General features: G+C 39.3%; 1 protein-coding gene across 1 annotated transcript; it reads right to left on the bottom strand.

Annotated features, from left to right (window-relative positions):
* Positions 1 to 4,669: 4,669 nt before the first annotated feature.
* On the bottom strand, positions 4,670 to 10,780 carry TMEM71 (transmembrane protein 71). The gene is given in 8 exon segments (XM_040585413.1): positions 4,670 to 4,769; positions 4,930 to 4,983; positions 5,495 to 5,570; positions 6,113 to 6,292; positions 6,814 to 6,983; positions 7,737 to 7,949; positions 9,054 to 9,111; positions 10,591 to 10,780. Coding segments are annotated over 8 exon segments (915 nt in total). The 5' UTR covers positions 10,655 to 10,780.
* Between the last annotated feature and the right edge of the window lie 2,156 nt (positions 10,781 to 12,936).

Raw genomic sequence — 12,936 nt, 5'->3', positions numbered from 1 at the left:
AGAAGTAGGATTTCTACTACTCGGGTTGCTCCTGACTCCTTTATTGGCTGAGCAGTCATATATAAAAGGCCTCTTCCTCAGGCATTTATCTTTTGTCTGTTCTTTGATACTTTTGTCCTCCTCGTGTATTCATCAACTAACTTAATGTATCGCATTTTGGGCTGAAAACATGTTTTTTGTTGTCTATGAAAGCAGCCTGTTCTCATGATTCATAGAATCACAGAATCATTTAGGTTGAAAAAGACCTTTAAGATCAAGTTCAACTGTTAACCCAGGACTGCCAAGTCCACCATGAAACCATGTCCCCAAGCTCCACATTAACACATCTTTTAATACCTCCAGGGATGGTGACTCAACCACTTCTCTGGGCAGCCTGTTCCAATGCCTGATAACCCTTTTGGTGAAGAAATTTTTCCTAATATCCAATCTAAACCTCCCCTGGTATAACTCCAGGACATTTCCTCTTGTCCTACCACCTGTTATCTGGGAGAAGAGACCGACCCCACCTGCCTACAGCCCCTGTCAGGCAGCCGTAGAGAGTGATAAGGTCCCCCCTGACCCTCTCTTTCCAAACTACACCCGCCCTCCCAGTTCCCTCAGCTGCTCCTCAGAAGACTTGTGCTCCAGACCCTTTACCAGCTCCGTTGCCGGTCTCTGGACACGCTCCAGCACCTCAATGCCTTTCTTGTAGTGAGGAGCCCAAAACTGACCACACCATTTGAGGTGCTGCCTCACCGGTGCCAAGCACAGGGGGATGATTATTGCCCTGGTCCTGCTGGCCACACTGTTTCTGATACAGGCCAGGATGCTGTTGGTCTTCTTGGCACCTGGGCACACTGCTGGCTCATGTTCAGCTGGCTGTTGACCGGCACCCCCAGGTCCTTTCCTTTACAGGGAATGCTCCTGTCCTCCACCTTTTGCCTGGGAGATTCCCCCAGCAGGTCACTGCCTCAAAATATCCCTTGCCACTATATGTAACTCACAGATCAGGTCAAAGAGCAGGCTAAAATTTGTCATGCTCTGGACACGGATATTTTGCCCTCCTGAAGGTTTTTGTGGACTCTCCTTCCATTACCACACTATAACTTCACCCTTGGTGAAGTTACCTTCTAACAAAGCTAATGAGTAAGAGTTATGGCTGGAGGCCTCAGGCAGCTGCTCAGACAGCTACAGAAATTCACAAGCCTGACATTTTCTGTTTTGTAGTTAATATAATGATGTAGCATTGCTTCACATGCTTGATTAAACAGGTTCCTAACTGGCAAAGTTATGGCACACTAAACCTCAAAGAAACTAGATGGGACTACATGTTTCAAGACATCACTAATGAGCTTTACGGAGTCCTTCATCTAATCCTGACCTGCTTATCACCAGTTTGAATTCAGTCCAATTCAGCAGTGGAGAAGCAGTCCAATATAGTGTACATTTGATCACAAGATAATGAAGTTGGGCTTTTTTCATACTTAAATTCTTATTGTCTTCTTCGTATGTTCATATATCCTGTTCATTGCTCTGTCATGCCTTGATCACAGCCTTCCTAACAGCCCTGATTGATGACTCCAGAACACGAACTAGCATAACTGTCACCATTCAAAGTGGAAACATAGGGAGGTCAGTATGTTTTTCATACCTCTTTGCTAACACAGATCTTCATTAACATAAAAGCCTAATCAAACCTAAAGGTTATCTTCTACTAGCAGGAAATTCACATATAAGTTTAAACAAGGCTGTAAGATTTTTTTTATTATAAAATTAATTTATTAAGTCATTTACCTCTGATGTAATACATGGAACTCCCCACAGCCACACTGCAAATTTCTAACTGTATTGCGATTTAGAGGATAGGATAAAGCAGGTGTCATTGAGTTAAAACTCGTAAGTTTTGTGCAGGTAATGAGACACAAAGGAGCAGAAGTAGTTTATGCACTTTAGCTTAACTCCATAGTATTTGTCCAGGTCTGCCTGACCGGGTCAGTAACAAATCCATGCTGAGGAGAGGGATGTTTATGCAGCTGGTTGAATGGCACCACTGTGTGGCCCAAGGCCACTCCACAGAGCCAGAGAATAAAGGAGGGCCACTGGCAAGGCCTTGCACTACCTGCCCATTTATTTCATATTAAAATGCAGGCCCCTTCAAACAACGACCTTTATAGCTGTATCTTTTGCTAGTACTATTAACTTTTTAGTTGAGAACATAGCTTCAATTCAAGATAATAAATTTGAAGAAGAAAAAAATCCTGTTCTTTCTGTTTTCAGTATTTTAAATGATGTATCTACACCGTATTGCACAGAAATACCTGTTATTTTGTTATGCTCAATACCAAGGGGTTTGTCATCCCTTTTGTTGAGATCCTGTGTGATAGTTCTGTAGAAGGAAATACAAAATTCACAATTATTTAAATTGCAGTATACTAAGGTGTGGTGTGGTGACCCTGGCTAGCTGCCAGGTGCTCACCCAGCTGCTCTCTCACTTCCCCTCCTCAACAGGACAGAGGGAGAAAATACAAAGAAAAGCTCAAGGACTGAGATAAGGACAGGGAGATCACACACCAGTTACTGCCATGGGCAAAACAGACAGAACTTGGGGAAATCAATTTAATTTATTGCCAGTTAAACAGAGTAGGACAATAAGAAACACCTCCCTCCACCCCTCTGTTCTTCACAGCTTAATTTTACTCCAAAGCCTCGTACCTGGTTGTCCTGATTTAAACCACAGTTTGTTATAATCAGTATATATGTAGGTCCTGGTTTGCCAAATTCAGTTAAGCTGTAGGACTTCTTGTCTGAGCAGGTAACTTCTCACTTGTGATGAGCATAAAAGAAGTATTCTCTGTGCACTAGTGACTGAAAAGCTCTCAGAGCATATTTGTTTTCCTCTTGTGAAGAACATCTTTGTTTATGACTCAGGGTTAAACTATTCCAGAAAGCAGTACTTTGGAGCATGTGTCTGCAACACACTAGTCCTAACCTGGTGGACTTGAATTTATTGGGCATGACATAGTAATAAAGTGTAATATACCATCCTTGAGTATCCGAGGTATTGGGCCAAGACCCTTGGGTGCTCAAAACACGAGACTATCATTGCAATATGGCTCTCCAGGTTGTGCCGTCTTGTCTCTAACTTCCAATATACTCAACTCAAAGGTTAAGAGGTCTGCCAGATAGACATGTTGCCCTTGGGACACATTGAGCTCTTGCACCCTGACTCAGTTTCAGAAACAATGTCCTTTTTGAGCTTCACTTTCACCACACAAAAATTCAGATAAGCCCAAATGTTTTTAGTCTTGGCAGCATTTTAGATTTTACCAACTCCAAGGAATTTTCTGATACATAGAAAGTGAAAGAATGGTAATTCATAAATCCAGCACAAGCACACATGCTTTCAGCATGGAGCCCTACATGTAAGCTTGCTCACATAATTCAGAACTGAATATGGAAATCTTTTTCTCCAGGATTTAGAAGCTACAGCTTTGTGCAAAGCTTGAAATAAAGCAGTTTGAAACAGCAACATCAGCACCTTTATTCAATGGATCAGACCGATTTAATACTTCTAAGACATTTACCAGACTAAAATATAAGCCAAAGGCAAGCTCTGATCTGCACCTAATGATGTATTGGGTTAGAAGGGCCAAGTCATATCAGTTCTGTAGTCCCTGAAAGGTGTTGATGGGCCTAGCACCAGTTAGCTGTTCTGATTTTTTCCAGTGGGGGGAAAAAAAAAAAGGCTTGGTTTGTTGGCCTGCAAGTGCACTTCACTTCAGTGCAAGGCTCAAAAGCAAACCTCAGGATTCATAAGAATTTACTATACTTGGTTTGTCTCTGCATCTTCATGTTGTGGCATATTAGGTTTATCTTCTTTTTTCTGCAATTGAATAGGTGTTACAACATAAATTGCACATTATGAAAAGGCAGTTTTTCAAAATAAACAGAAAGTTTCTATGAATACTGTCCTCATTTCAGCTGGGATAGATACAGTGCTGTGTTTTGGCTCTGATGTGAGAAAAATGCTGATAGGACACTGATGGTTTTAATTGTTGCTGGGTAATGTTTGTACTAAGTCAAAGATGTTTCTGTTTCTTGAGCCCTGCCAGTGAGAGGGCTGGAGAGACACAAGAAATTGTGAGGGGACACAGCCAGGACAGCTGACACGAACCAGCCAAAGAGGTATTCCATACTGTATGACATCATGCTGAGTATATAAACTAGAGGAAGAAGAAGGAAGGGGGGGATGTTTGGAATGATGGCGTTTGTCATTGCAAGTAACCCTTAGGTGTGATGGAGCCCTGTTTTCCGAGGATGGCTGAACCACCTGCCTGCCCATGGGAAGTGGCGAATGAATTCCTTGCTTTGCTTTGCTTTTTGTGTGTGTAGTGCTTTACATATTAAATTGTTCTTATCTCAAGCCTCAAGTTTTACGTCCCTTTCCAATTCTCCTCCCCATCCCTCTGTTTGAGGGGAAGCGAGCAAGTGGCTGTGTGGTGTTTGGTTGCTGGCCGAGGTTAAACCATGACAAATACAAATCAGTAACAGGAAAAGCCAAATCCTCCATCAGTAACTTCAGATAATGCCTGCTATCTTTTGACATGAAAATAACAGAAGGACTCTCTCCTTCCTTTTCTTAATGTAAAATTTCTAAATTCTTCTATTCATCACATGACACTGGAGCCACTTACCAAAAGTTAGTTGCTTTGGAAAACGTGTCAAGTCCAAAGAAAGATGACACAGCAGCATCTTGGGACAAAAAAAATGTGAAATTCAAATGCAAAATCCTGTAACTGATTGAAGGTTACATTCTGTCCCCATATGCCAACATACTGCTCTTATAAGCATTAATAAAAGCTGTGGATATACATCCAATGATGGATTTTGGTCCTCAGATGTGACTCATTTAGTAAAACATTTTGTGTTGAATATAAAGAAAATCTGTACTTACAAACTAAAATTATCAGCAACAAAGTGGAAGCCAATGCTCCCAGAAAATACCTTTAGAACACAATAATACCCATAAAGGTTAGAAAAACCCAAGAGATGCATATTGGGTTAATAGACATGAAGCCTGGGTGGGAGGAGAGAAGGTTCTTGCAGATGAACCCTCTGAACTCTGGTAGGTCAATTGCAGTTTGAAACTTTAAATTACTTAAGCCATTGAGGATAACTACCTAGAAAGAAAAAACAGCATTCGCAGACTGAAAGAATCACCTATGTTGGTCACTTAGAAAGAGATGGATCCATTCTGGTTCTTCTCAGCCTTTCAGAACCCCTGCCCCAAGCACACTTGACATAGTGGTTTTCACATCTGTATACATATTTCTTACTTTTGTGCATATCTGTATAGCTCAGATATTTGCCTGCATTGACTGTTATGTGAAAAAATGTTTTCACAGTAAGATACATCTAACTTTGAAAATGTGACCCTTAATTTATGTTTTATTCACCAGTTGAAACAGAGTAAGTACTAAAATCAGAAACAACAAATCAAAGAAATAACAATTACCTTGTACACATTGAAATTATTAAATGCATGATCAGTGCAGCCATCTGAGAAAGGACATTTTGCACTGCCCTGGATTCTAAAAGACAATTCAGAAGGATTATTTCACGAGTTTTCAGGAAAGTAAATATATGACAGGAGGTGTTTGCAAAGACTGCCTTCAGCCTGTGAGGCCAGCCTCTTCAGTTTCTTTTTAAGGGAGTTTGCTTACAGTGATTCAAAGCAGAAACCTAATTTTCATGCTTTGAGTGTCTCTCAGGAGTCTTCCCACCCCCCACCACAGAGAGACTATGCCCTCCATGCTCTCAGAAAACAAGCATTTCTGAATAATTGCCTGTTTCAGTTTTTGCTCCCATGCCCTTTCCTCCATTTTCCTCTTCACTTTTTTCTTTTTCCACTTATCACTGAAAATAGGAGAGGCAAAGATGTGAGCAGGAAGGAATGAACAAGTAAATATAAATGTTAAGATTTTATTTTTAATCAGTCATTTAAAAGGTATGTTTCAGGAAATAGGTTCAATTCTGCAAAGGGGCCATATCAGTATTTTTAATGCACTTTATTATGCATTTTTAATGCATAATATTTTAAAATAAGACACATCAGAATAAGAATGTAACATACTTGCATTGCTCGAAGTCTCTTCATTTGCATTAATCATAAATGGAGAGCAGGATTCTGAAGCACAAAATGGTTTCTTGGGCTGAAGAAACTCATCACCTTTGGTGAGAGAGGCTCCATTAGATGCTAGAGTTTGCCTCTGTGGCACATGGCTATTACAGTCAGAAGAAAAGTCCGAATCACCTACAAAAAGCACATATACAACTGAGATTACACAAAAGAAGAGCTTTGAGCCTTTGTGTTAATGAATTGGGGGTGGGGGGTGGATTAATTAATTAATTAATCACAGGGATGTTTCCAAATTGTTAAGGGTAGGGAATTGGCAAGTTAAATGTATGTATGCAGGAGAAAATATGCAGAGTAAAGACAAAACTGCATAGAGCATAACACAATGAAGCTATCCCACCAGCCAGGTAAAAGCTGACTGTGCCAGATGTTAATGACAGCAGCATAAACATCACTGGTGACAACTCTGGATCCAAATTCAGTTTAAAAGGTTTTTTTTTGGCACAAAGGTCTTTGCGGACTCATACTCTGTTTTAAAGCCCGGAGCTCAATTCACCACTTACAATTCTGTCATTCTTTACCTGCACATCTCGGCAGACAGCCTCTGCACAACCTATAGAAAGAGATACCCAAGCCCCACTAAATACAGACTAAGTAAATGTTGTAGCTCCATTACTTGGCACCCAATCAGGGCTTACCAGTATCATTCTGACTGGCTTTTAGTTTATGGAATCCGTCAAGCCAAGGATCATCTACATGAGAGGAATCCGTATTGCTGAGGACGGTGCTGCTGAGCCATGACCTGGAGGCACTGAGATTGAACAAACTAGCAAGAGAGTGACAGATTTTTTTCCTTCGCCTGAATACACTAGAAAGAAAAGACACATTGTCAAGTAATAGAGTTAATTATTCTTGTTTAGTGGAGACAGAGCTCTAAAGCTTGCAGGACTGACATGAAAGACCCAGGTTCTGGGTGCTGTTCCTAGCCGTGTTCTTGACCCTGGGTATGTCACCAAGAATGACTGCTGCACCCTGCAATAACGTCAGCAAATGTATTAACAGAGCGGCAATATATCATGCTATTGTGATACTGGATGTACTACAGTTACTGGGTTCTACTACTACTGTGAGCAGTCTCATACTACCCACGAGTTTCACCCTATCGTATCCCATTTGGTGCAGCCTGAATCCACTGTACTTTCTGGAACTACATTTTATATACCTTCCTAAACTGATGTTTTTCTGAAATCACAAGATTTTTCCCTGAGTAAGAATTCCAGGACGAGACCTTTTCCTTACTTTTTTCTTATTCCTTATCATGGTAACACCCCATTGGCAAAATGAGCTGTAGCTCTCCTTTTTCATTATTGCACACAACTCCAATTACAGCAACAACTGTGTGCTGAAGAGTTTTTGGGTAGTAAGATTAGACATGACTGAAAATCAAGTTATTTCAACGACTGCACTCTCCAAACCAAATCAGTTGAGATGCTCCCATTAAGAAGCAATGCTGACCTTATGCTAAGCAAAATGTAGCCAGCCACACAGATTCCTCTGGATAAATCCAGAGATCTGGAGGCAATTGCCGACACTGAGTAAAATCTGCATATAGGTCACTTACCGGACTAAATTCTCTTTATATGTAACACTTGTCTGGGATGGTGTCAGTGTTATGTTGCCCTCCTCATCAGACAGAAAACTGTCTTCCATCAAAATGTAATAACCATTAGAAAGTAGTCGAGGGCTGAGGTGACATGTGGAAAGGGAGCCTGCCAGAGGATTAGTGGAACAATATTCTTAGGCAGGGTCATTGTCCAAAAAGGTGCGAGCATAACTGAAAGGGAGGAATTAAACCCTCCAATTTAGTGAATGTCTAGACAGAGCATACCCATGATTTGATAATAAAAAATTTACATTACCAGCTGATGGGGGCTGGTAATGACATAGATTTAAAATATGTGGATATAATAATGATATTACTTCTGGACCTAGGGGGTTTCAGCCACCCAGAGTGTGCCTGCATCACACTTTACAGAGCTTCAGATTATAGGAGGGCTTCATGCCATGTGGTGCGTGCCATGAATGCATGGAGCTAGCTTGAATTGAGAAGTGCAAGGTGTATTTCTGTGGCAGTGCACTTGGCCAAGGAGTCCTGCTAGATCTACACTTACCTGGAGCTGTCAGAGTATTAGACTATTTTTTTGCTTCTCTGAGTTACTCTGCATGGCACAAACCTGAGTGCCTCTGAACCTGGCAGGATTTGTTTGCTTTTTATAATCTAGCCATATTTAATGAAGATTTGAGGATACATGACTTTCAATTCTCACAAATCCTAGAACACAATGCAGCTAGAACAACATGGGATAAAGTCTACACATGGTGATAACTTCATCCAGCACTGCAATATAATTGACTTTGAGATGAAATACAGCACAGAAAAACACACTATGTGGTATTTAAAATAGGGGTACCTCAGAGTACTGTAATGACAGAGGTGAAAGGATCTAAATATTTCAGACATTTAACTCAGCTCAAGTAAAAATGGGTTTATGGATAGTCCTTTCTCCTCAAGATCTTTGAGTTCCAAGTGGCCATGCAGTGACATCTGTGGAAAGAATAGACTGGATTGATTCAGTGGCTGACGTGGGTTTCAGTAGCAGTTTAACTATCCCATATGGCATGTCACACAGGGAGACTCTAATTTCAGTGGAGGGAAAAGCAGGTGGAACAGAGGTACTCCAAAACCTTGTAATTGCCAAGCTAATGCTTCCAATCTCCACAGCAGTATTTCTGGACTTTCATTTAAAGCAGTAATTAAATTAAAATCAGCACTACAAATCTAAGTATTTAGTTTTGTATAAAAAAAGCCCCAAAGGGATTTTACAACATCTCCAATGAAATAAAAATAAAATTAAACAAGTATAATTTTCCTCAATACCTTGGAAAAATATGTTGTGAGAGGCTGCGTCTATGTTCACCATTAAACGCTGCTGAATCTGCAGAGGCAAAGGCCAAGTAAGAAGGAGTCATTATATCCAGTGACAGCTCAAACAGCTGACAGGTCTTCACTGACAGAAACCTTATGCATATCAAAAAGATCATAAAAGAAGCTAAAAAAGAAAAGGACATTAAGGGAGACATTAGAGGAGATAAAACAGATGAAAGATTGTGGGAAAAATGTAGTGTATATAGGAAAGTCATCTCAACCAGGACAACACAGAATCAGAGCCAATCATAATCAGACACTTGTACACTGCACAGCTTACAACCTTGAGAAAAATAATTATGGACACAAGCGCAATAGCTGCAGTAATTTTAAGTGTTTACCCAGAAACCTACTTCATGCAAAAATTAGTACATGTACTGGTGATAGATAAAGAGTAGAATGGAAGTACCCCCATTACAATATATTTTTCAGATGAAAATTGCAGATATAGCACAAACAGGCATAGGGATAGCAACACTGACAAAGATTTGACAATAATACTGTGGCAGGATACTAAGGAAATAGGATTTGTCTGGATTACCATGGATCAAGTCTGCAAAGTGCTACCAGATGTTCAGCATCTGACAGAATCAATCTTAAGAAATATGAGCAATGGTTATCCATAGAAAGAATTTATGTCTGCAATTACATGGAAAGATAAAAGATATTATCTTTCCCTGTAATACCTTGCCTCTGCTGTATCTTTAGATCTTCAAGCTTACAACAGCATTAGTAAATGCCCACCATTCACCTACAAGAGGAGATAGGTCTAAGAGAAACTTTTTTTTTTTTTTTAAATGTTCAATTACGAGCTGAGGTAAAGAAAGGACATGAAGGTCAGTGTTTCCACTTTGGTACTCTTTTTTATTTTTATCTGGAACTCAATTGTCAGTCACAGCCTAGATGTGAAGGCTGACTGAGCCTTGGGACCAGGCAGGGTCACCAAAGATAGGAAGTAAAACCTTCCAGAGTACTTTTTACCACTCAGTCCTATTACCCTACTCCCATACATGCTGTTTCTCCTACACTTTGGGGAAAAAACCCCAACCCAAACAGTTCACTTTACCATGAGAAAATTATGCTCCAACCCTTGCAAAAACAACATGAGGAAGAGACAACTGGAAGAAACTTGGTGGAGGTACAAAGAGATCAAGTAGTATTAGTCAGAATGCCACACAGCCAGTTGTACAAAAAGGGAGAGCAGTGGTGTATTTCATAGACTGACATGTTGTAGGCCTATTTTTTTCATATACAATTAGGTCCTGAAATAATTTCTCTTATTTTAAGTAAAATCATTATGTTAAAACTGTGCAAACACAAACTGAAAACCAAGAAATTAATCCAAACCCTACAAGAAAATACAGGCAGAACTCCATAGGTGGTTTTCAGATCTGGATATAAACTAAAATCAGCAAAATTCCAAATCTTATCAGTCAGACAAGATTTGTTCCACTACAGAGGTTTTTATTGAAAGCTCTGACAAATTTACTTGCTCCTTGCGTCGATGCAACATGTGATACTCCATACATCTTGAAAAGGACTGTTTCATACATGCTGGGCTAACAGTAATATGGATTGTGTGTAAAAGCATTTACAAAGAAACAGAAGTATGTTTTATTTTGTCTTTTCTGAAAATTAGGATGTGTAAGATAGTATCTTCAATTACATAATTAGTTGTATTCTCACTTAGGCAAAAATGAATGATTCTAGGGCAGATTTGTTTGTAAAGGGATATAGAAATATACCTCACCATCAGTTATACCTGCTACAACTCTTCTGAGAGTGAAACTTTCCAGCAACTAAAACCCACCACACAGTTGTATTGCATGTGGGTTTTTTTTCAGTTACAATAATATAAAGTAACAACTGCTAAAAAAGAGTAACTTTTAAGAATAGTATCTTACCTATGGGTAGTGCTTACACTTAGAAAGTGTTGGCACATACTAATCCAAGTGGCCATACAAACCACAGTCCTTCCTTTACTAATTTGAATTGTCTCCTAAATTTGCAAGTATGTCTCTGCAGGATGCTTATTTATCTGCCAGCCTCCAGAGAAGTAAAATCTAAGGTAAAATAGAGTAAATACATATGTTTATAAAAGAAAGCAAGAGCTATACATATGCAAATATATTACTGGAGAGGCGATGACTTTCCCTCTGCTGAAGAACAGTTAATAAGCAGTTGTAATTTGCTTTCAAACTATTTTAAGTAATAATAATACCAAGCTTTTTTAAACATAGAACAGGCAATCCTATAGATTCTTTTGCTACCCTTGATCATGAATTTTATTTCTTTCTTATGCATTAATGAAGAGGGTTCCTGAAAATCATAATTCAATCAATGCTGGAGAAAGCATGGAAACATCATGCTGTAGATAACGCTGCACAGTGTTCTGCTTTCATTTAATATTCAGTCCCATTTCTGGGCAATTAATAGCATGAGAAGCTATGGTAACAACATAAGCAAGCCAAAACAAAGCAACTCAACCACCACTGTATGATAAAGCAGTAATATTATATCTCTAATCCACAAAATGAGCATCAGTACAGAACCTTTAAACTATAACAGGAGAAAAGGCCAACAGCTTTAAGAAATCTCACTAAAAGTGAATTTGAGGTGAATGCAGCAATATTTTATGTCAAGAATTCAAATAAAAGTTTATGGAAACAATTCCCCTTGAATTTCAAAACAACCAAAAGCCCATGTCATAATATAAACAAAAAGTCACTGTCCAAAATCGTTGGTTTTAATTTCCTTTTCATCCAAAAATCAAATAAACCTCAGTGCCAATGATGCCCTCAATTGGTAGCCAGGAGTCCCCTGCCTATATTTACATTCTAAATACTTACATTGGTCTGTACCAAAATACAGTGCTAACTATTAAATTAGCTGAAGCCCAAGCAATCAGTTTAATTCTATTGTACCTATCAAACAAGTATCTACAAAGATAGGTTTTTTTGTTCGCACAGATCAGTCATTTTTGAAGAGTAGTCTAGTCCTTCCTCCCTGCAGGTTATGATAACAGTATTCACAAAAAAACAAAACTTTCTGAAGAGCGATATAGAAATTAATCCAAAGCTTAGTTATTCCTCAGCTGACAAATACATTAAGAGATAAATATGGGCAAAATCTTCCAAACCTTGAAAATCCATTTCACTCTTAACATATGTATGCAAAAAAATTTCACATCACCAACATGAGAGCCTCTGAGATGTTAAGTGGAGGGTGCTCTTTCTGCAACTTCGTGGAAGAGATTAGCCCTGAGTCTTCGGAAAGGCAGTCCTATGAAGTCCCCTGTTTCCTTTTGAAAACACCCTGTGCAATCGGCAGCACAGAGGCAAAATGAGGTCATGCTTCCTGTAAAGTAGCCTCACATCAGAAGCATTCATTTTGAAAAGCAAACTGAAGATTAAGATTAGCCCAGTGAAAGCTTTTGCAGGCTGTTGCGAAAGACAAGATACACTATAAATAACATTTCATTCCAATGATGAAATGGAGAACAAAGACCGAACCTTTTCTCATAAAGAAAAGTGACGCAGATTTTTGTTTCAGCTTTACTTTTCTACCTCAGCCAGAAAACCCTGAAGTGGTATACCCAAATCACTCAGTTTGTTGAAATACTTGTGAGCCTGATGGGCTTTGATGTAGGAAAATGATCCAGCTACCAAAAAAAGCTGTGTATGGTAACAAGACATTTTGCAAAAGCACTATTATGTGCATTTGGTGAGAGTTCAGAGTTGCTTAAGTTTCACGGTCAAAAACATTATTGTGAATACATACCATGCAGTGTTAAGGTACATTCCTTTGAAAGGAGAAAGGAATAAAGCCATTTGTA

This window comes from Falco naumanni, chromosome 3 (assembly GCF_017639655.2).
Source record: "Falco naumanni isolate bFalNau1 chromosome 3, bFalNau1.pat, whole genome shotgun sequence".
Lineage (NCBI taxonomy): Eukaryota > Metazoa > Chordata > Aves > Falconiformes > Falconidae > Falco > Falco naumanni.
The sequence above is the reverse complement of the archived record's forward strand: the minus strand, read 5'-3'. Positions and strand labels throughout refer to the sequence as shown.